The 24,941-nt window shown below is 36.8% G+C and overlaps 1 protein-coding gene across 1 annotated transcript in view; it reads left to right on the top strand.

The window, feature by feature from the left end:
- LOC135707765 (multiple epidermal growth factor-like domains protein 6) overlaps positions 1-24,941 on the top strand; it is a 76,234-nt gene that overhangs the window by 46,093 nt on the left and 5,200 nt on the right. Inside the window, exons 4-6 of the mRNA XM_065229646.1 lie at positions 11,984-12,538; positions 20,958-21,146; positions 21,438-21,637. Of these exons, the coding sequence (XP_065085718.1) occupies positions 11,984-12,538; positions 20,958-21,146; positions 21,438-21,637 (944 nt within the window). The remainder of the gene's footprint in view (positions 1-11,983; positions 12,539-20,957; positions 21,147-21,437; positions 21,638-24,941) is intronic.

Below are 24,941 nucleotides of genomic sequence, written 5' to 3'. Positions count from 1 at the left end.
GTAGTTACATTGCTGAGCAAAGTTGTAGAAAATATTATTTTAGACAACTTTGCTGAACACACCATTTATCTATCTCTTTAATTGACTGTTTTAGAGCATTTAATAAGTATTTAGTTAGGGTGTCCCTAAAAAAACAGTTTTTTTATTCTATCTTTTTTGAACCATTTTCTTTTAGAAAATGGTCTTCAAAAACTTGTAGAACAATCATTGGCGCACGTTTTTGCTCAACAAAGCATGTCGATAAGTCTTAACGTTAAAAAGTTATAGACTATTTTGCCGAAAAAACCAAGTGGTGTTAAAATGCTTATATCACATGGAGTTGGATCGCTAAAATATTTCTTGTGGTATCATCTGAAAACCCATACTTAACAAAATATTTGAGGAAAAAACTGCGAGGACAACTTTCTTTAAATTTAAATAAATCAATTTTGAAAATTCCCTAAAAAAACTTGAAAATTACCTGTAACTCAAAAATTTCTAAACATAACAAAATACTGTCTTGATCAAAATTGTAGGTTTTGACTAGATCTTAAAGTCTTCTTTGCACAACTTTTTTGTAGAATGTAAAATAAAAAGATAGATTTAATTATATGTTTTATTTTGTGTGAGACAACCTATATCAATTATAAATTATCATGGGGAACAACTTTTTAGTAAACTGTCATTGTACGGATTGAGTCTGAAAACTTTAAATAGAACGAAGCATATATATTTACGAAACAAATATTATATTCTCGAGGCATATTTCACAAAAATAAAGAATCAAGTGTAATAAAACTTAACTAAGTACCAGATGTTGAGCATTTGCTGGCAAAACCAATGTACTATTTCTTGTTTTTTTGTTAGTCAAGGATATTACCGGGTCAGAGGTGATCAACAGTCTTTTAAAAACGTCCTCGATGTTAGATACTCTGTTAAATTTTCAGGCATGATGTTCTCGGAACTTACGGATACTCTTGTTCCGTGTCTCTTGCGCCTCTTCGCTTAGCATGCCTATCGGTAAAATTGCATGTCTGATTATAGTCGATCCGTGTACCAGCAATTTATGGGCGGTTGGCGAAAGTGGGTACCACCCATACAGTTCGACATAAAGAGCCCGTGTTTCTTCGGCATAGCTTTGAAATGCCTCAATGTTTATGTCAGATCTACTGTTAATTATTGTGAGAAGCACATAAAATCGCTCCAGTAACCTTTCATAAAGGCCAGTGATTTCTGAAACGATTTTCCATTCCTTAAAAAATTTTCGGGCAGTGTTGCCGTCATTAGAGTTTCCTCCAGACGGCATTGGTTCGCTTATGCGCAAACCCAACTGTTCCCTGAATGCAATTTTCATACTGAGCTCTCGTTCTTTCACTTTCTCGTTCAACTTGCTAACTCTCCATGTTGGTTTTTCCATGGCCAACCTATTTGAAATTTTAAGCATCAATTCCATACACCGGATATATGCGTGGAGAAGGAACATCCCAAATGAATAGAGCATAGGATCGTTTGCATCCTCTTGACTAACTGGATCGTTCAGCTTCTTTCCTGTAAAAACACGCATATATTTAAAACCTTAGACATAGTTCACGTTTACTGTAGTACCTGATTTGCCGCATATATAACACGATTGCGAATGAGTACTCGTGACGTCATTGACGACTTTTGTATCCATCATGCAAAACACGAATGTTGTTTTCACTGTGATGCAATAATCTTCTGTCTTACAAACGGTAGGTTTCAAATTTTCGATTTGAACTTTAACGTCCTCAACTTCGTGTTGTGTTAAATCCTTTGTTTCCTTCTGAAACAACATTTTGATTGGTCGGCAAAGAGAAACTGAGGATGGCAGATCGTTGTTCCACAAGATTTCCGTGGTTTGGATTTTTTCTGTGTTACTGTAAGCCGTAGTGGTACTAATGACATGGCATAGATATGAGAGTCACTATATTCTTTTATTTCTCCTTCATCGTCTTCATCAAAAAAGGGTTGTTTGTACCGAGAGTGATTTGAACTTCCGTCAGCGCCCCACTTAAAGATTACATGGTAGTCATCATCAGAAGTAAATTCGCATTTTGTGCTGGAATAAACACTCGATACAAGTCGTGTCACCGTGTGTTCGGTTAAGCTCTGCAAAGGAACTTGAGCTATTGAAGGTTGTACTGAAATGTCTGAAAGCAGTCAATTTCTATGAATGAACTCCCAAAACTGCTAACTATACAATATACCTTTTGGATAACAAAGTTTCTTGGCGTCAAGAATCAGATGATATGATGGATACATATTTATTCCTTTTTGCAGTGCCATGAATCGGATATTCAAATATTGGGCTTTCGAAAAATCATTTTGACAAATAAACGCAAGTGCTTCATTTGCCGTATACATCATAATAGCCGGCTCTGAACTATTAGAGTCGCTTCGAACTTGCATAGCAATTGAAGGATCATGATTAACACTCTCAATCAGCTTTCCAGCCGAACGAAAGCCCTCCGAAGCAGTACTTTTAGCTGCAGCAAACCGCAATTCTTCAGGAGAGAATTGGTTTGTCAGCGTACGTACTTTACTCTGTTTTGATTTCCTCCCAACCGCTGAAAACGGTTTAGAAGGACGACCGCTTCTTCGTAGTTTTGGTGTGACATCGTCTTGTTGAACTTTTTTGAATTGGATCTTTTTGTTCAGCCAAGATTTATTTGATGAAAAAAAAATATTCACGGCTATACCGACTCTTTAACCACTTTCGGCGGAATTCTGCTCTAATCCATCGAATTTGATTCAGCACAGCACTTCCGATAATTTTGCTCTCAGAAGATTTTTGAATAACATACTTTAAAATTTTTTCAGTGCTTCTACCGGCAATCAGCAAGTCTGCTATAACTTTGTAGAATACTAAAAAATAACAAAACAAAAAAGAAAATTTTTGTTAATGCTCCATGTACCTGCATTTATTGTCATACCACTACTCATTTTGCGAATCTAAATTCCGATTAAAGTTTTCAAAGCACTTAAAAATCGTGAAACAAACTGCTGAATACAAGACAAAACAAGTCACTAAAACCGTTCATGACTGTGAATCTGTTGACATAAATAGCGCAACATATGAAAAGTGCCAATGAGTTATATTCAGAGTGATTCGGATTTGGGAGTAATTGATTTGCAAACAAACATTTAAATCGTCTATTACTCCCGAATTAGAATTTAATCTTGCAAATCTACTAAATCAGATGATAAAGGAATCATTGTTCCATAAATTGAATTAATTGATATGCTCCGGAAATGTAAGTAATGACTTTCAACAACAATTTCTCTAAGATTTAAACTCATTCAAGCAAAACTGGAAGAGGAAATTGACTCTACACACTTAAAACTAACTACTTTTACACTAGACGTAATCCATATTGGACGTAAATCATGGAAACGTAAACAAACATTTCCTGTAAAATTAAGTGTTATCAAACCGAAACATAAGCAACTTGACGAAGAGAACGTTTGATTGAATTCATTTTTTCGTTTCTTTCTTTCACTGTCAAAAGGGCCGCTTACATGTGTCGGTCTCATGGAACCGAAATTTACACGACTTTTTCGTAATATGTATCATATGCTACTGCTGGTTTTACTGAACTATCAAACATAATGTTTAAAGTCTTTGTTTAAATTTGACTCATTAATCCGTTTCACATGTTGAGCTGAATATGTTGATGCCAATGCAAACAAATGTGGATAAACCGTTAAGCTTGTATGTGTGACAGTACCGTATCGTACATGCAATATAACAACTACATCATATTTTTAAATTGTGTGAGTAACACTATTTACTGTAAGATATAACTAATGCCACTACCACAATCAAAATGTCCGGTATACGAATCGTGTAAATAGGAACGTGAACAAACATTCATGGAAAGCAGCGCCAGTGGTGTAGTGATAAGCGTGATTATCTCTCACCCCAGCAGGCCTGGGTTCAATCCAAGTCGGCGCAACCGGGATGTTCTGAGGCATAACATCTCTGATCACGCCTCTGGTTCTCGGTTCATGAGTTCTGATGGGTCGATAGGTAGGGTTTCAGGTGTAGGAGCTGCCTCCCTGGCGTCGGTAGCATTGATGCTTAGCACGGAAAACAAGATCGACGGAAAACAAATCAAGGAAAAAAACAATCATTGAATATTACTGTTTTTAAGTTACAAAAAAACATAATTAATTCTATCTCTTTTACTTTACATTCTACAAAAAAGTTGTGCAAAGAAGACTTTAAAATCTAGTCAAAACCTACAATTTTGATCAAGACAGTATTTTGTTATGTTTAGAAATTTTTGAGTTACAGGTAATTTTCAAGTTTTTTTAGGGAATTTTTAAAATTGATTTATTCAAATTTAAAGAAAGTTGTCCTCGCAGTTTTTTCCTCAAATATTTATTTAAGTATGGGTTTTCAGATGAAACCACAAGAAATATTTTAGCAATCCAACTCCATGTGATATAAGCATTTTAACACCACTTGGTTTTTTGGGCAAAAAAGTCTATAATTTTTTAACGTTAAGACTTATTGACATGCTTTGTTTAGCAAAAACGTGCGCCAATGATTGTTCTACAAGTTTTTGAAGACCATTTTCTAAAAGAAAATGGTTCAAAAAAGATAGAATAAAAAAACTGTTTTTTTAGGGACACCCTAACTAAATACTTATTAAATGCTCTAAAACAGTCATTTAAAGAGATAGATTAATGGTGTATTCAGCAAAGTTGTCTAAAATAATATTTTCTACAACTTTGCTCAGCAATGTAACTACCTATAACATGAAACAAAAAAGTTAGAATTTGAATTTGGATTTAAACGAGGACCACCCTAACCGGCTTTTTCCTCAAAAGAAGCATGGAATGATAGCAAACAACTTCTCTCAATACACTTAGCATCTAAAATGAACAAGAACGGAGAAAACAATTTTTTCCTGCTAAATTGTCGATTCGGACCATAGTGCAATGAGAGTGCAGCACATGTTTGTAACGATCGGTGATGATCCACTGGAGATGTTAATGCTTATATCGGCACGATATAACCGATTACAAATACTTTACTTTTCGGTTCGTTGATCAATAATTATTCGAATCAAAATCGGCCATCACTAGATGAATGTGAAACGTCATTTCAAATATAACACACAAAAAACTCCACACGTCTGATCGATGTGTTTGAACACTTGATATTTTATATGCACAATCACATTTATTTTAAATGTATTTCACCATGGTTCAATGTGTTCTACACGTTGATTTCTATTGATTGACACGTTGATTGAAACTATGAAATGTTGATAATCTTTCTCTATCAATTCAAATGTATTGCACATTGAATCGCACTACTGTTCAAAACAGATGGATTTGAAGTGTTTTGCATTTCAATGCGATGTGAAATGCTTGTTCTGCAAGGTAAACATTGAAAACATGAGTTGTGACTTCATACTTATCACCCAGCCTCATATATGAGAACAACCATGGGCCAGTGAGATCGAACGAAGGCAACTGCAGCAGCACCACCCCAACAGCCCAGGATCAATTCCCAAATCAGACCCATTAATTAAAAGTCATGTGTATGTTCTGCCCACAGCTTTGTTTATATATTTTTCGATTTAATTTTTGAGTCGGTAAAGTAGAAGTTGATAAAGTAGAACATTGTAGAAAATTGAACTATAATGTGCAAAGCTATTGATATCAGCATGTGAGGCACATAGAATCCAAGTGCGTCACAATTCGAGCCAATAGTTTTGAGGCATGGTTCAAAGCATAAGATTCACACATGAAATGGATGTGTTTCACAATAAGCGCAAAATAAAGTGTGAGACACATGATGATGACGTGTGCAATTTTTTGAGTGTACATAAATAATGATAAGTAAACTATCTACACTGAAAAAAGTTTTCACTTAGTTTCTATTAGGAACGCACATAGTATTTTTCCAAAAACAAAAACAATGATTTTTACCTGAATATCACACAGCATTAGAAATTCTATATGAGAAATCATATAGATTTCATTGGACACATAACGTTCATGTGATTTAGTGGTGCAATTTCTAATTATGGGATCACATGAAAGTTATTTGAAATTCACATGGATATTTTCCACTGGTTATGTGATTTATTTTATGAGTGTATGAAAGGGACCGGGGCTAATCACAAATTACGTCACCACGGTAACTGAAATAAACACGAGTGTTCACCGGTTGGTGTTAGCATGCGTGGGTGAGCTACCAGTTACGCCAAATCGACGATCAAATGTGTTATTTACAAAAGCTGATACGTTCCTTCGGAAAAGTAATCGAGAAATACTTCTTGCGCTGTGACCAATTGCCGAGTTAAATTTTACTCGTGGTTAAACGTGACATTTCGTTAAGTTATTTTCAATGTTCGAAAATGCCGGAAATTGATCAGTTTTCAAACAGAACTCAGCCACGGTTACCAAAATTTAACTTCTAGTCGGTCCAAATAACCACGCTCGTATAGCAGGGTTATTCGATAACTCATCTGTCACTTTTAACCACGAGTTGAATTAAACTCACCCATTGCGACAAAGCCTTCGAAGTAAAATTAGGGCCATACATAAATTACGTATATACACAGCAAAAAAAATGTAATATCGATCAATGTAATTCAAGCTGATGTATGAAATAATGATGTAATAGCAAAAAGTAGATACAATATAACATCAATGGATGTAATTTTGTTCGCAAAATCGATGTACATCGTTCAACGTTATATTACACAACTGATGGATTGACCTGGTTGCAGTAGTTTGGATGTAATATTCAACAAGTTTTTTTTTTCTGTGTACGTTCCCCCTCGGAGCGTGTTTTGCAATAAACCTAATACATGGCCGGTCCCAACTTCTACAACCCCTCTCCTCCCTCAACTAATACGTTATTTTTGAAAGTTCCCTAATCATTTGGCAACACTGAAAGGCAGCAGCACACACCACACAAAATGGGTTGGACATTTATGCGAAATTTCGGTATTGATAGTCAATATTTCACGATCAGAACATTTCAGCTTGAAATCCCTCGATTTAATTCTCGGTACATCTTTAATCTATTGATTGAATTAAAAACAAACTTAATATGGTTTTTTAAGATTTCGTGCGTTTTGTGAACGCACATTCATTATTTTGCATTTGGATTTTTAATCCACGATTTTGTAAACATTTTTAGGGGGGAAAAATGGACTTTTTTTTTTTCCTAAAGCCACAACTTTTTTATTTTTAATTAAATACGTATACGTATTTCTAACCCAAATTTCATTACTAATCAGGATTTTTGTTCGATTTATGTTCCAGGATCACATGGAAAGGAGTATTTTCCCACGCCGTTTTCCGACTTCCGCGCGAGGACGCCCGCGCGACCTGGTGCACCGGCCACGGGGAGACGCCAATCGAGTTCAAAAAAATACAAATTGTAGTTCGAAGGATGACTAATAAATGGGTTATAACATATTTGCCCTCCCTGAGTGTTTTATTGCTTAAAAAAATTAACGAAAATGCCTTACTTTTTGGACGTTCAAAGTGTACTACCCCCTTAAGTTGTGTAGTGAATTTTCGTGTATTTTTTCTAGATATTGATTTAAAATACAGTAGAAGTAACCTTTCGGTCCTATGTACAGTACATATTTTGGATTTCCTACTTAGTAAAACTTGGTTAAATTCAGGACCTCATAAAAATGCGAATACATATTCTATTTCATTTGGTTCCTAAATTACAATCAGATATGAGTAAGGCTTTCTTCAGGTGATTCATTGAAGCGTCCAACAATGACCGTCATGATAGCTGATATTCCCTATCACTTCAAGATTTCAAGGACATAAATCTTGGACGGTTGTGTCATCACTCATGAAATTGAAACTCCTTGTGTACTGGACTGCAACAAACGTGAAGTTCCAGTTTCATTGTTATAAGTTTTGTGAGAGCTGATATCTGTACTCTAAAAATTTTTTGTGGAAAATATTCATGTGAATTTCAAATAACTTTCATGTGATCCCATAATTGGAAATTGCACCACTAAATCACATGAACGTTATGTGTCCAATGAAATCTATATGATTTCCCATATAGAATTTCTAATGCTGTGTGATATTCAGGTAAAAATCATTGTTTTTGTTTTTGGAAAAATACTATGTGCGTTCCTAATAGAAACTAAGTGAAAACTTTTTTCAGTGTAGATAGTTTACTTATCATTATTTATGTACGGTCCTTATATTTGAAATGACTTTTCACATTCATCTAGTGATGGCCGATTTTGATTCGAATAATTATTGATCAACGAACCGAAAAGTAAAGTATTTGTAATCGGTTATATCGTGCCGATACAAGCATTAACATCTCCAGTGGATCATCACCGATCGTTACAAACATGTGCTGCACTCTCATTGGTGGAAAAATGGCTTTCATGTCTTTCCGAAAAGTAATCGAGATTTATAGTTATCATTCAGGCAAGGAGCGCTTGCTCCATCGTGGCGACGCCGCTACCAGCAGCCAATGATCTCGACGGGAACGACGCGCAAAGTTCGAGGTGCAAAACTTGAACTCTGCGGGCTTGATTATAACTTTTCTGATTCAAGCAGCACGATGTGCAACCAAATTGTACTTGATTATGAGGGCTGGGTTTGGGGAGAACGTTATTTCATGAAAACAGTGATAAAATTATCACTTTTTATTTGTCGAATTTTAAAACAGTTTTTTATGAAAAATTGAAAAAAAGTTTATTGCTACAGCTTACGAAAGGTATTTCCTATCGATTGGTGTATTCGGATTTTAATTTCATCTATAAATGACAAAGCATATAGCGTTTAAAAAATTACACCTTTTCGTGACGGTCGCAATTTTAGATTTTCGATTTGCCCCCAGTACCTTCCCGTAAGACGTAGTCTACGTCAAAAAGAATTTGGAATGATAATGGTCCTTAACAACCCATTATTTGTAAGGTTCACTTCCAAAAAACCATAATTCATAAGGAAATAATGAAATTGGGTTGTTAGCGCAATGCTTAAATAAAACAGTAAAAAAGGTTATCTTCCTTTTAATTCCACTTAATTAATTTTGGTATCCATGACAGATACGTATTTCGACTACAATGTGCAGTCTTCATCAGTGTCATTCCCACTAAAGAACTTATCGAAATCTAACCCCCTTAAGTACTCATCCCCTAGGTAAGTACCTATCCCCTAGGTAAGTACCTAGGGGATGAGTACTTAAGGGGGTTAGATTTTGATAAGTTCTTTAGTGGAAATGACACTGATGAAGACTGCACATTGTAGTCGAAATACGTATCTGTCATGGATACCAAAATTAATTAAGTGGAATTAAATGGAAGATAACCTTTTTTGCTGTTTTATTTAGCATTCCGCTAACAACCCAATTTCATTACTTCATAATCATTATACGCTTATATTTCAAATATTCGTGTTGTAAATAAACTTGAATATTTTTGATCGATTTGACAGCTTTGTAAACGCAAATAAATATTTTTATTTTAATCATGATTTATGTTCATGTTTTTTTTCTATAATAAACTAGCTGAGTGTGCCCGACCTTGCTCGGGATACAATATTAGCTTGAGTTTATGCGCCGATTCAATAAATCATGCTATATTTTTATGTTTCTTTTGTATAGGAGCCCCCCCTACAGAGGGGGAGGGGTCTTGAACCATCATAAGAACCCAAAAACCCCTGCATAAAATTTTTCACGCCGATCGGTTCAGTAGTTTCCGAGTCTATAAGGGTCAGACAGACAGATAGAAATTCATTGTTATATAGAGGAAATGGCTCTAATGTTGGCCTATGGATCTAAGATTGGGCCCATCAATAAAAATCTGCTATTTATCAATTTTATCTAGATGAACGTGTCGTTGAGACGGTACTTTTGGATATTTTTGGTGGCTATTGAAAATTTATTCGATTGGTGAATTTATGTATGGGCTCAATTTAGGGTCATGTAGACCGAAATTACATCCATTTCCCTTAAGTAGATTATTTTCGAATGCGCTTGGTTTTATCGATGCATTTAAATCCGGAAGATTAATCAAATTAATCTTGTAATTTTATTTGTATTATCAAAATCACATGATCCGGATGCAATCACATCAGTATTCAGATGTGACGTGATAGCTCTTATAAAATTCGCCTCCTCATTGTCCGTCTTTCCATGGAAAAACTTAACTTAACTAATACTCTGGGGCTTTTCTTTGCCAGAACTCCGAACCGATAAGAAACGATGAGTCCCACATGACACGACATGTTCGTTACCGATCAACTTGGCACACTCAAGCTATCCGTGCTGGGAAAACAGTTGCACACCAACTAAGATTTTTCTCGGGAATTAATGAATAGTTATACAAACTTGAGTAATGCTATAATGTGATATGAGGGGCTCGGTGGCCTTAGAGAAACCGGTTTTGCTTACAGAGGAGAACATCATAAGTCTAATCTCAAGCCCATCAACATTCAAGATTCGTCAATCGTTTTATTTGTTAACATGACTACATGGTAATAACAGCAACTCGATGATTAAAAAGGAGCTCGTCTGCCTAGTGGCATACGTTTTTGCTAACTGAGCAGAAGACCATGGGTTAAATCCCAAGCTTCTTCGCGTTATATGAGTGTTAGGACATCAATTCAGCTTATCGTTTACCAAAACGAACCCTGCTGCAAACCCAACCATATTACCCAATATCCCAGTGATTCCTAGTGGAAGTGCAGAGGTGTTCTCGGCTTCCATCAAAGCGAATGTCACGTCAACACATTCCTACCCCTTCCTTTCTTGACCTGTGTTCGGGCGCGGCCAGCGCTGGTACTGCCTAGTTTGAGATCACCAGTTTTTACACATTGAGGATGAATGCTAGTCCCAAGCATCGTCTATTGATTCTCTGTGTGATTACAGCTGGTCTGGCAATAACAAAATAGCAACCGTGGGCGGTCAATCATGCTCATGCTCATGTATCGGGTTTGCAGTGATCCGGCTGGTGCTTCCATATATTTTTGATGAGAAAAATTTAGATTTATAAAATTTTCCCAGCGGTTATGATCTTCCGGATTTTTAATGTGTGATTAGCTGTAAATCAGATCAGATATGTAGATAAACGAAAAAAAAAGACCGCTCCCGATGGAAATTTGCAAGTTGTGCAATAAAATGTACATTATTTTGAGTTTTGAAAATCGTCATTATGATGTAAACAAACGGATTGGATGACATTTCCTCTCAAAATTGGCTCTACATTGATGGTGCATGAAAAGAGCCTATTCCCACATCAACTTCGAAGGACCAGTGCAGTATGAGTTCGCATCTAAATAAACTCGAATTGTAAGTAACTTAATTTTGAATCGATTTAGTTTAGTGGAGCCACCCTAGTGTATATCGGCTTGAAAAACAAAATACCGATATTTTGCTTCTCTTCGATGGTAAAAACAGAGGCTTGTTGACATAATCAAAACGGTATAATATAATAATCTGCAATCGGCAAATGAATCTGAAGAGTTATCGATATCTGTTAAGAGTTATTAGTTATCTAATAATCTAAGGAAGATTACACCTTTAGTTGTAATAAAAACAGTATGTGTAAAAATTCATATTGACTATTTTGATGCCGAAAAATACATACCATAGAATGTGTATTTTTAGTGCAAATTGACCACTCCTGCTCTATCTATCTTCGCCAATGTAAGTGTCATTTTTATATCATCAATCTTTTGCTGTGGCACTTAATATCCATCTAAAATGACGCAAAACATCATATGCAGTCCGATAACGCAGCAATGTTAATGGAACAGTTGAAGATTTGGCAAATTACATCATTAGGTTCGTTCCTGTGCAATTGATGACGGAATAGCGTATTACTATCACTCGAATCAGCCAGGAAGATAATATTTGGTGGTATAAATAATTGCTGTTCGTAGTTTCAATAGTCAGTCACACGCAAGCTGGCAGGTCCACAACATAATTTATTAAGTTTCATTTTCAACTAATTGTACCACTAAGTGAAAACAACAAATATGAAATATTTCATACTCACACTGGCCCTATTTGGGGCTACTACCAATGGCCAAGCTCCGTGCACGGATTCCTGTTGGCAAGCATGTCCAATTGACAGCCGTTGCCCTGCTACTAATGGAGCAAAAGTTACCCTTCTGCCATATCTCAATGATTGCACAAAGTATGTGAGTTGTGAAAGTGGTCATGGCTGCGAACGTGTCTGCCCCGCTGGACTTCATTTCAACGCCAGGGAAATGATTTGTGACTGGCCATCAAGGGCCTGTTGTGATAAATCTATAATCTGCTTGGAGGATGATATAGATAGGAACTGCATGGCACACCCCAGCTGCGTTGGTGTCAGCTCAATGGAAGCGGTTCTCCTGCCCCATGCCGATTGTTCTAAATTCTACAAGTGTGACAGAAATGAAGCTTGCCCATATGATTGCCCACCAGGGCTGCACTTCAACACGGACGAGATGGCTTGCGATTGGCCGTGGCGAGCATGTTGCGATCCCAGCGTAGAATGCAAGAAACCATGTGATGTCAACACCTGCCCACCAGGTAAGTTTTTATATCAAGAGCAAATTTTCATTACGTCGAATGTAACAAAGGTAAACAAAGTCGAGCTATCAGTGTCAATCGATGCTCCTGCTATTACACTATATATTGTCCGAATATAGGATCACATCCCATTTTTAAATTTATTTACCAGTCGAATTGCTTTTTGACGTAATCACCTTCCGATCAAAATAGTTTTCGATGTTACTTAAGTCACCCGATTTCTATGGAGATGCCGTTTGCCTTAAGTAACAGCACTGAGAAACCCGTGAAAAGTGTACTTTCGTCGTGTCGCTTTCTCATGATTAAAGTGAATAAATCGAACTGTTTGTTGCTAAGATGATTTCGGTGGTCCTAAAATGATGAATAGGCTGCACGTAAGCAGACGTAATTGATAATTCTCCAGAATATCCTGGTAAATACACTTTGACTTAAGTAACAATAGGGGCCACCAAACGACGTATAATAACTTTTGACTCAAAAACCAGTATTTCTTAGCATGAAAGCTAGCGATTTGCATTTGTATGATTAAAACTCTGCTAAATATGTTAAACATTGCTATCACTATGAGATTATATGTGTTTAATTGGAAATAGGAATAACTTTTCGGTCATCAAAACAAAACTTTATTTTTCTCGGATCGGTGCGAATGTTACTTACGACATAATGAAAATTTGCTCTTGATATACAAACATCATACAGGAATCCCCCGCATAGCGCTATTTCTCGGTTGTCCTTCAACCAATTAAGCTGATTTTCGGTAGTTCATTATATGGTTGAAAGTAATCACATACCACAAATCAGCTCACTTATGTCGTTTTCGTTTTTGCAGTGTAGCAACCCGTAAAAAAAATAAAACAAAAATAAAATGATTTACATTGTCATTGTAACCATGATATTTATTGTGAAACAATTGGACATTTCTATTCATTACCATAAAATCACAACGAAATTCATGGTTCACAACAATGAAAATCATTTGCCACTGGTGCTACACCGCTAAAACGAAAACGACATTAGTTAAAGGACTGTAATGTTTTGAGCAAAAGTGTCTGCTGTAGCTAGCTTTACAAGTCTTCCTTACATTGTTTTCTCAAGAAATGTGAATCAAAAAAGACTGAATGGAAAAAACTGATATCCTTACCCTAATTGAAAACTGATGAATTGCCTTAACACTGTCAAACGAAGAACTAGATAATAGGCCTCTTAAGCAAAGTTGCCGGAAACTATATTGTCTTCAATTTTGCTGAAAAGTGCATCCACCTAACCTCAAAGTTACAAGCTAGACTGTAGATTTAAATTTAAATAGGGACCATCCTAAATATTGTTTGCATCAAAATAAGAAATATTAGAACTAGCAACTTTGTAGGAGACTCAGGATATTTCCGTTGATGTGGTATATAGTTTTTATATAGTATGTGTTACATCTTTTACAAACATATTGAAAAATAATTTTCTTGTTTCTCGTCTGTTTGAAAAAGCACTCAAGCCAGCACTTACGAAATGTATTTCTTATGACGTTTTATGCTTGTGACGTTTTCCGATTATATACTCATTCAAATTTTCATATTTCAAGAACTAAATTATTTGAGTTTCACGCATTTTCTTTTACAATAATCGAGCATTATCAAAGTAATCTCACTTAAAAAAAATTATGTAGAGTCACAAGACTAAAAAATAGTGCAAACGCTTTAATTTCCGTTAAACACATTACTAACGACTCTAGAGTCCTCATTGCTTGTTTAAAAAAAAAAAAAAAAATTAAAAACATGAATTGATTTAAAACATATTTAGAATATACTTTAAAAAAACTATCAATGTTACACCGTCTTACGGCACCACATTTATAAATGGTTAAATTTCTATGCGTATCATATTTATGTTATGATAAACCTTCAAACTGGGGACTGATAATAAGTAGAATAATTTAAACCATGAGCAAATTTTTAAGTTATTCAACATTTTCTCCTAAATTTATGGTAAAAGTTCTGTTTTTATGGAAAAAAATAACCTTAAATGATCGTTATGAAAACATCGATACAGAATAACAAATTGCACCATTTCATAATTGTTTCACCAAATTTGTTTTTTTAAATAGCGGAATAGACGACTTTGGCATTCCTTACTTATTATCGTCAGGGGGTAAATGAAGTCCTACCCGTAAAAAAAAGAACCGTAGAGGTACAATGAAATGTGTTGTAACCATAAAGGGTGACACGGTCAAAATTTGGTCAAGGGAAAACGCGTGTAAATCGGTGAAATCGTTTATTTAAAAAATCAAATTAAATTTCTTTTTCAAGTTCAATTAGTATAAAATTCAGGAAAAATATTCAGTTAGGCTTCCGCTTTTCCAAATCCGAATTGCCGGGCCTTACGCTTGACCCCTGCCATCAGATTTTGTACAGCCACCTTGTCCACCTTCTTCGCCGCAGAAAGCCAGTTTGCCTTGAACTGCTGCTCGCCCTTAGCAGTTTTTTTGGTCTTCTTTAGGTTCCGCTTGACAATAGCCCAGTATTTCTCAATTGGGCGGAGCTCTGGCGTGTTGGGAGGGTTCTTGTCCTTGGGAACCACCTGCACGTTGTTGGCGGCGTACCACTCCATGGCCTTTTTACCGTAATGGCAAGATGCCAAATCCGGCCAAAACAGTACGGAACAACCATGTTTCTTCAGGAAAGGCAGCAGACGTTTATTCAAACACTCTTTCACGTAAATTTCTTGGTTGACAGTCCCGGAAGCTATGAAAATGCTGCTTTTCAAGCCACAGGTACAGATGGCTTGCCAAACCAGATATTTCTTTGCGAACTTTGACAGTTTCATGTGCTTGAAAACATCTGCTACCTTTCCCCTTCCTTTTGCCGTATAAAACTTCTGTCCCGGAAGCTGCTTGTAGTCGGCTTTGACGTAGGTTTCGTCGTCCATTACCACGCAGTCAAACTTCGTCAGCATCGTCGTATACAGCCTCCGGGATCGCGCTTTGGCCGTCGTATTTTGTTTATCATCACGATTTGGAGTCACTACCTTCTTGTAAGTCGATAGTCCGGCTCGTTTTTTGGCTCGATGCACGGTTGTAGACGATACACCCAGCTTATTTGCGGCATCTCGGAGAGAAAGGTTAGGGTTTCGCTTGAAACTACCGGCAACTCTCTTTGTCGTCTCAGCGGCTTCCGGTTTTCGATTCCCCCCCGATGCAGACTTCCTGGCTGTCGACAAACGTTCCCCAAACACTTTAATTACATTTGTAACGGTTGATTTGTCAACTTTTAGCGATTTTTCCAACTTTGCGTGCGAGTAGCTCGGATTTTCACGATGCGCGAGCAAAATTTTGATACGCTGCTCTTCTTGCTTGGACGGCATTTTGACAACTGAAGAGTGAATTCCAAAATCAAAATAGGAGCAACATTCTACACACACACACCTTCAAAATGAGGGGTGTTCAGGTATTTTAAATGCAAAATTGAAAGAAATACGTCAAGTTGATATTGACCAAATTTTGACCGTATCACCCTTTACAATAGAGTTTATTGTATTTACAATAAATCTTATTCTCCACAAAGATAAAATAACAATAGAATGTATTGTGTCCACAACAGAATCTATGGTAAAAGGGGGTAATATACAATGGAACAAGGGGGTCGTTATGTATCTTAACCATACGAGAAATCACTTGTTCCTGAACAAACTTGAGCCATTTACCATTAATTGAATTGTTGTTCTATTGTTGAAAACTCTTACTAAATAGTACGTATTATGCATCTAATGTAATAACAATATGCTAAAATTTCGTGTACTATATACGCACAATAAGATCGATTGTGGCCAATAGGTTTGCTTGTAATTGTATTTTATTTTATGGTAATTGTATAGTTATTTTTATCCGGGTAGAGCACTGATTTATTTTATGAAGGTACATAATGTTCCAGAGCACCGTTTTGCCAAAAAAAAAATAACAATCTAAGATATCATTTACCCCGCGACGATAAAAAATTTCCCCTACATATTTCGGAAATAGTAGGCTGTGGAACTTTGACGCGTTGAGAAGAGTTCAAGCTGAACATTGCATTAGGTCCTAAGTAACATTTACAGATTCTCTTCGTTATATTTTTTCAAGATAAGCTACTTTTCCCAAGACATTAAGGCTCCAAAGGCGTCGCGAAACCTCAATTTTACCTGTTGAACAACTTTGAAAACGTTATTTAGGGTTAAATTCAAATCAGTTTCAAAAGGAACAGGATGTTCTAGTTTCACTTATTTGTATCCATTGGAATCAATATTGTTTTATTTCTTTACGTTTTGAGAGTTGTTGAACAGGTAGATTGAGGTGAGGGCGACGCCACTGCCAAAATTTCAGAGTAAAAAGTTTGATTCTGTGGCATGATTGTTGATGATGATTTTTTTGTGGCTTTAATCAATTAAAAACAAAAAATCTCGCAGTCTCAGCCTCAATGTTGCTCTAAACTCTAAAACATGGTCCACTTGAAATCTGGGTGCAAGAAATCTCGGGAACGGATTGACGTATGAATATTTTTAGGCAATCAACATATAGCTTTTTGATGCACTTTCATAAAAAAATATTAAATGATTCAATTGGGTTCATGAAAAAATCACGAACTTTTATTGAAATTGAAATAGCAATTTATGCAACTTCCGTTTGAAGAATGCCATTTCTTTTTTCAAATGAATTTCAATTTGGGTGATCCAAAGTGTAATATTGCAATAGATGGCTCTGTTTTAGCGGCAGTGAAAACAAATTATCGAGCCAACAAAGCATTCCAACAAGAAATTTATAAACAGTTATTAATTTTTATGTCCACTGCACAATCATTACTTTTAGAAAAACATTACTTTTTCAACCAAAAAACAACTCATTTTCATACAACTACTTTGATGTTTACTAACATTCTTCCGTAAGCTCGGGGGGTATGTACGCAGAATAAAAAAGTTGTTGAATATTACATCGGGAGCGGTCTTATTTTTTGATTATCTACAGATCTGAACTAATTTACAGCTGAAATAACCACACATTAAAAATCCGGAAGATCATAACCGCTGGTAAAATTTTATAAATCTTAATTTTTCTCGTCAAAAATATATGGAAGCACCAGCCGGATCACTGCAAACCCGATACAGAAAACAAAATATTCCACGTGGATGAGGATTTCAAGCACCTGTGGTGGATAAATTAATCAGGAAAGGTGAAAATATTGACCTCTTCCTATGCTTCACTACAAATGAAGTGATAGACGACTAACTGGCGAAGAAATCCATTAAAATAATGTGGTTCGCAGTAATAGAATTTTCTTAGAAGCTTGTGCCATCATCCACCAGATGGGATAGTATTTTTGATTTGGTTTGGAACAAAGTTGATTTTGTGTACAATGATTCTTTGACAGTGTGCAAAGAGTGTATCATTTTGTCATTTTTTTATGCATTTCAGTTTTGAGTAGAGTGAAAGAGATAGAACCAAAACATTCTAGTACATTTGGTGAAAATGCTAGTTCAGTCCAGTAGTAGCATAGAGGTAACTCTAAGACTAGAAGGTCCCGAAATAACGTGCTCAACTTTTTGGCTCAGCTCTGGTACTCTCTTCGGTCCCAAGCTATCGATTCACCCCTCGAAACATAGGAAAAACCAATAACCCCTCATTTTATCTGTCAAACTTTCATAGCGAATCAAAACAAACATTGCGTAGTACTAGAATTTTGACTAGAATGGGGTACGTTAATCGTTTGCTTGGGACCAATAGGCTAGTCAAGTAGTGAGCCAATTTAAAATCGTTAGTTTCGTATTGATTGTTGGTAGTAGTGTTGCCATGTGGTACAATCCAGTAGTAGTGATGTTGCCATGTGATACACTGAAAAATTGCAATAGCAGGTTAGTCACCAAAGTTTTCGAGCCGCTCCGTCTGTCATTCGTTTGTGGCTTCACGGTGAACATTTCGAACCTCATCACTCTTTTGAAAGTTCCCCTATTCACCGCCAGAAGCTGGAACAATCGCTTAGTTTCTGTTGGATTTGCCTATTGAGGAATAGGCGAATTCAATAGAAACTAACAGATCGTTTCAGCCTCTGGTGGCGAATAGAGGATTCATCAAAAGAATGCTGAGGGCTGAGATTGTCGCTGTGAAGCATAGGCAGAGGAAAATATCTTCACCTTTCCTGAATAATTTATCCATCGTAGGTGCTTGAAATCATCTTCCACATGGAATATTTTGTATTCTGTATCGATTTTGCAGTGCTTCCACATATGTTTGGTGAGAAATCTGAAGATTTAAAAAACTGTCCCAGCGGTTATGATCTTCCGGATTTTTAATGTGTGCTTATTTGAGCTGAAACCGTAAAATAAGACCATTCCTGATGGAAATTTGCTATATGTGCATATATGAGTTTTGAAAAAATGTCATTTTGGTGTAAAAAACGGTGTAAATGACATTTCCTGCATGAAAAGGAAGTTCACACGTATGAATGTTTGCATGCATGGATGTTTACATCGCCAGTAAAATTCAGAATTTGTTGGTGTGTGAGTTACTTAAAACTAACGTTAGTAAAGCGGGGGCTGATTACTCGCGGCTATCTCAAGGTTAGGGGTAGCAATTTGTAACAAATGGATAGCAGGGTAGGGATTGATAACACATGGTTTGGAGAGCAATGTGCTGTTGATCTCGAGCTAACCGAAATACTGATGAAAAAGACAGACATGATGGTACACCGATGGGCAGCAAACAACTTGGGAGAACACAAAATGACACTAACTACTAAATCCTCAGATCCGTTTTAAAACACATAAATTAAATTCCAATAGTCGAGATCTCGGCTCGCCAAGATGCACAGCAAAAAAATAATTTTGATATCACGTCAAAGTGGATGCACTACAATCATGTCGAAAATATGGTGTAATATTACTTGCTAAAAAGGACAACATGAACTGACATTACGCTGCTTTTACTGCATTTGTTTATTTATGTGGTCATAAAAATTACATGAAATTTTCGACATGATTGTAGTGCATCCACTTTGATGTGATATCAAAATTTTTTTTTGCTGTGTGTCTCTAACGGGCATAGGTTGTTTTGCTCGGGCCCTGAGGAATGTGTATAACTCGAATCTAGCAACACAATGGAGGGTGCATGACCAAAGCACGTGGTCGATCTCGTGATAACCACTACCAGAAGCGCACAAATTGTTGCCTGCGAGCCCGATTCGGAAGAAATGCGAGTCTAACGAGTAGTGAATGGACATGAGCCTCGATATGACACGTATAAAGTCACGACTCATGTCCAATCCTTTGAACCACGGCTGATTCGACACCTGTGGGAGAATAGAATGTAACCATCTTCCCAGATCACTCTCATTCCATTTTTGTTGACAGGTAATTGAGAATAAAAAATACAGAGCAATAATAAGGGACCCAGACTAAAGTGAGGAGCAGTTAGAAAAGTACTCAATTTGGCTCGGATTTCGGTCAGGAAATAGTGCTTCATCGGCCTCATTGAACGAATAGCATCCAACGAGCTAAGGCTATCCGTAAAAATGAAATAGTGATTAGAGGGATTTTGCAGTTGATATTAGGCGCTATGAAATTCGTTGAATACTCCACAGCCAGTGGAAGCGTTTATAGTAGACCCATCTGTGAAAAACTCCTATTGTTACTGACATGGTGGTACTTGTTTGGAAAAAAATTAGGTAACAACCAACGACCAATGGTGATCTGGTATTCCACGGATCTCTTGCAACATGGTAAGATCAAAATTTACAGAGGAACTATTGAAGTCTTGGAGGCAAACACGAATGGAATTGTACGAAGAATGGCCAATCTCTAGTGTCATGTACTCGTTATAGAGACTCATGAATCTTGTTTGAGGATTTCTGTCGAGCAGCTTCTCAAATTTTTCAATTACCAATGGGTTCATTACTTCACAACGGATAAGAAATCGCAAGGACAGTTCCACGAAACGATCTGTCAATGGGAGAACATCCGCCAGTACTTAGAGGCTCACCGTATGCGTCGAGTGCATACAGCCAAGCGCGATTCGGAGGCAACGGTATTGAAACCGTTGCAGCTTCAGGATGTGTGTTTTTGTAATTGTACTAAGCAAATTAATTCTTTGTTGGCATTTTTATTTCACATACGCAATATGTTTTCCCCACGTGCTTTTGAAATCGAACCAGACACCTAAATACTTGAAAGATATAGTTAGGTACTTTGAGTGAATGTTCTACCCTTTAGTTGAAGCTGTAACTGTGCAGGATGAGGGTGCCAAGTATTACATATGGGAAAAATATTATCTGATTTATCGATAAAATACAATAAGTACATCTAAAAAGACATTTCAACATCAGTTTAGGGGCTATAATACTGTAAAAGAAATTCCTGGTGAATGTTTAAAAAAATAAATCTGCATTTTTTTTTTCAATTTCTTTATCAGGTCCAACTCCAGCTCCAACTCCAGCTCCAACTCCAGCCCCAACTCCAGCTCCAACTCCAGCCCCAACGCCAGCTCCAACTCCAGCCCCAACTCCTGCTCCAACACCTGCCCCTACCCCGGCTCCAACACCAGCACCAACACCAGCACCAACACCTGCCCCAACACCGGCACCAACACCTGCCCCAACACGTAAGTATTCTGCTAGATGCTCAATTTTGATCTAGCCAGTACATACCGTAATGCACCGTATGCCAGGCAGTATTTTAATCCGGACATTAAATTTTAATTTAATATTACATTCACTTGACAACATATTAATTATGTGAGATGAACATGGACGACACTATAAAATTTACGTGGCATTTAGATAATATGTGGCCTTTTCTATCAACTTTTAAAAGTGTCCGGATTTATGGACTAAGTGTCTGGATTTCGGTGCATTACGGTATCTCAAAACGAATGATCATCAATTCTTTTCAGCACCTAACGATGACTGCAACACTGGATGCCCGGATTTCAACTGCCACCCGAACCAACTCTGTCTGACTACGGTCGGATCTGGACAGGCTATTCTTCTGCCTCACTTCAACTGCGGAAAATTCTACAAGTGCAAGAATGGTTCGGATTTGGCCTGTGAAATGATCTGTCCACCAGGACTTCACTTCAACGACGAAAAGCTCGTGTGTGACTGGCCATGGCTGGCGTGCTGTGACCCCTCGATTAACTGCGTAAAGCCATGCATTCCCGGAGTAACATGCGCCCCCTCACTGTAGGGCCTGCACGACAGGATCTCGAGTTTAGGTTGAATGGTAGAGTGGTTTGTTAACTGTATCAACTGATTGCTGTGTTATTAATGTATGGTTTGGTACACAGTATAAATAAACTGCACTAAAAGATTACTCATTTTGTTTCAAACTAGTTGGCAAATAAACATCCGGTGCGATCAGAAATTATAGAATCTTTCTTATATTGGACCACAACAAATGAAGTTACAAAGGAAAGAAACACAAGCCCTAGAACTAGAGGATAGATCACTTCCTAGAATTGATAAAGAAATCACTATGCACTAAGTCTGAACTCAACTAAGTATCAAATTTAATTAGGGTGGGTGAGCCAGTAATGGAGGAACTATGTCATTTTATGTATGGAAAAATAAATATTGGATTGATGTCTACAGTATTTTGACCCACATTAGATCCGTTTGCGTTACGTTGACGTGAATTTGACAGTTATACAATAGAGTTAGCTTGTTTCAAATCAGGTCTTGATCATTGTCTCAATATTTGAGGTCATTTGGTTGGGAACTTATACTGCACTGGCCCTGGTTAAACTTTGTGTTATCCTCATCCTAGCCTTCCACCATAAAGATTTTTAGGGGTAAGCTTGCTATTACTATTACTATTACTCATAGACAATTTTCTAAGCTACAACTCTGCTCAAGGCCACATTTTAGTAGAACGTCAAGACATATAGCTATTAATTTTTTTTTTTTTCAGTGATTCAATGTTTGTTTCTTCAAGTCTTCGATACATGATTTTAATTATTTTATTTTATTTTTTTACTTTAAATGATCTTTATTTCATAAATTTGTGTATTTTAATTATCCAGTGACATAGACGTAGCTTTTCAGCTTAGTTCATTTGAAATTTTTAAGATTATTATTTATGGTTCTAGTCCCATCAGGCCTGTCGAAAGATTTTCCACCTTGGAGGGATTGGTTTGTTTTTAATTTGGAAAACTATACAAGTAGCCTACAACTACTTTATATACACCTAACCTACTATATACAAATTGCTTATCAAAGCATGATCTGATGCAACGGCATTGCTTCTGCATTGACACCTAGTCTTAATGTCATCAATTTCAAAATCTAATTTTGGAACGTTCGCCTCTAGGTGGAGATCAGAAATTCTTATGTCGAGAGGACGGTCAAGGACCATCCTCAGCGCTCTATTCTGAGTGACCATGATTTTGTTCCTATGAGTGTTTGTACATGATTCCCACAACGGAAAAAAAAGAGTTTTTCATTGAACAACATCCCGAGATAGGTTACTTCAACAGACCACTCAATTCTTGTACCATCCATGATTACAGTACGAGATGGAGCCGGCTTTAGTTTGTGCGATTGCCGATGGAGGAACATGATTGCTTGAGTTTTGGAGACATTGATTTTAATTTTCCAGGTGTTTGCATAATCAGCAAAGACGGTAAGGCATCGTTGAAGTTTGTTCGTTATTTCGCGAGGCATCCTTCCTTTGACGGCAATTGCGGTATCATCTGCGAACAGTAAAACACGCAACCATCTTCGAGGGGATCGAAGTCACACTCCTTCAACCGTTCAAACAGCGGGAGAACGAAAGAGATGGCAAACTAAATGAGCCTTACACATTTATATCTCATTGATGGTTTTTCAGTAGGCCGAATTGACTGCACATCTCGCCCCTGATAATTTCGTGCTGCATTGTAAGTTTCTAGGCATACCAGTCGTACTGAATATTTTACGTTTAAAAATTAGCTTTAGTGAATTAAGCGAAGGTAATTTTACAGTTTTCATTAAAAATAGCAATTTTGTTCAAATGGAAGTAATATAATAGGTTATAGTAACGTAGGATTAACTACCCCATTTCCAGCCTATTAAGCACAACCCGCACTTAACCTTTCCTAATCAAGCGCAGTTTAGCACCAAACGGAATAATTATTACTGATGGCTTCCAAATTTATTTACCTTTCCGTACGTACCGTAAGATTTAATAAAGAGAAACAAATTGTTGAGATATTGTTAAAAGTCTAACACCTAACGCATTGAAACGCCATTCAAACGAAAATGAATTCACTTCGGCCTATCGGATGAAGATAAAGATTGATTCGGTCGGAGCGTTTCATTTAAATTTGAGAATATTGGGTGTAAATACTCATATCTCGCGTTCTTATTGACTTCGTTCGATAGAATTTAAACTAAAGTATCGTACCAAATGCATAATTTACCTGTTAACACCGAAATCATGGATTTATTTGACGTTTTCTGCTTGATAGGCCCAAAACGGGCACTTAGGCCGAAGTAGTTCTTTACACTATATTACCTGCAATAAGCAAAACTCATTCGAAACTTCAATCGCACTTTTCTTTTGCAACTGTCGGTTAAGGAATGGCCAAAGCAGAGAAACGACCGCAGGGAACTCGGTTGTTTTTATGAAACGGCTCTTTCCATGCACCATCAATGCAATGAGCTGGATTACCGAGGTGAAGCAATCGGTGAAGTTGTGTGAGTAAAACCCCTGTACGATTCAAGCAATTAGTGACGTCACTACTTGCGTTTACGTTGATTTTTTGGTTTACTAATACAACAATATTTCACGATCTGCTTCACCTCTCTCTGTACCACATTGCCATCAATGCACTCTACAGTTTCTTTTAGATTCGCCTATAGGCCTTTTTGAAACACCACCAACGTAGAGTGCGCCACGCGAGTTCGAGAATAAACGTCAACCAAACCGTTTGTTTACATCTGAATAACTATTTTTCACAACGCAAATTAAAGCATTTTTCATTCAAAATCTTGCCAATTTCCATCAGTTATTGTCTTATTGTACGATTTTCCACATATTTGTACCTTAACGACCTTAACTATTCACACACAAGAAATCCGGAAGATTATAACCACTAAGGCACTTTTCTAATTTTCAATTTTTCTCAACAAAAATATTCCTCAACACCAGCAGGATCTTTGCAAAAACGATACAGAATTAACATTTTCAACTGTAGATTAAGTTTTGAAGCATCTCAGATGAAACAATTTATCAGGAAAAGTGAAAAAGTGTTCCACTTCCTATGTCTCACGGCAAATATTAGTTTTTATTAAAAAGGAACTAATCCAAAAGAAACTAAGCGATTGTTTCAGCCTCTGGCGGTGAATAGAAGAACCTTCAAAAGATTGATGAAGTTGGAAATGTTCACCGTGAAGCATAGGAAGAGGACAATATTTTC

This window comes from Ochlerotatus camptorhynchus, unplaced genomic scaffold (genome assembly GCF_037179485.1).
Source record: "Ochlerotatus camptorhynchus isolate MF236.1 unplaced genomic scaffold, CSIRO-AGI_Acam_v1.1 ptg000317l, whole genome shotgun sequence".
NCBI lineage: Eukaryota > Metazoa > Arthropoda > Insecta > Diptera > Culicidae > Ochlerotatus > Ochlerotatus camptorhynchus.
The sequence above is the reverse complement of the archived record's forward strand: the minus strand, read 5'-3'. Positions and strand labels throughout refer to the sequence as shown.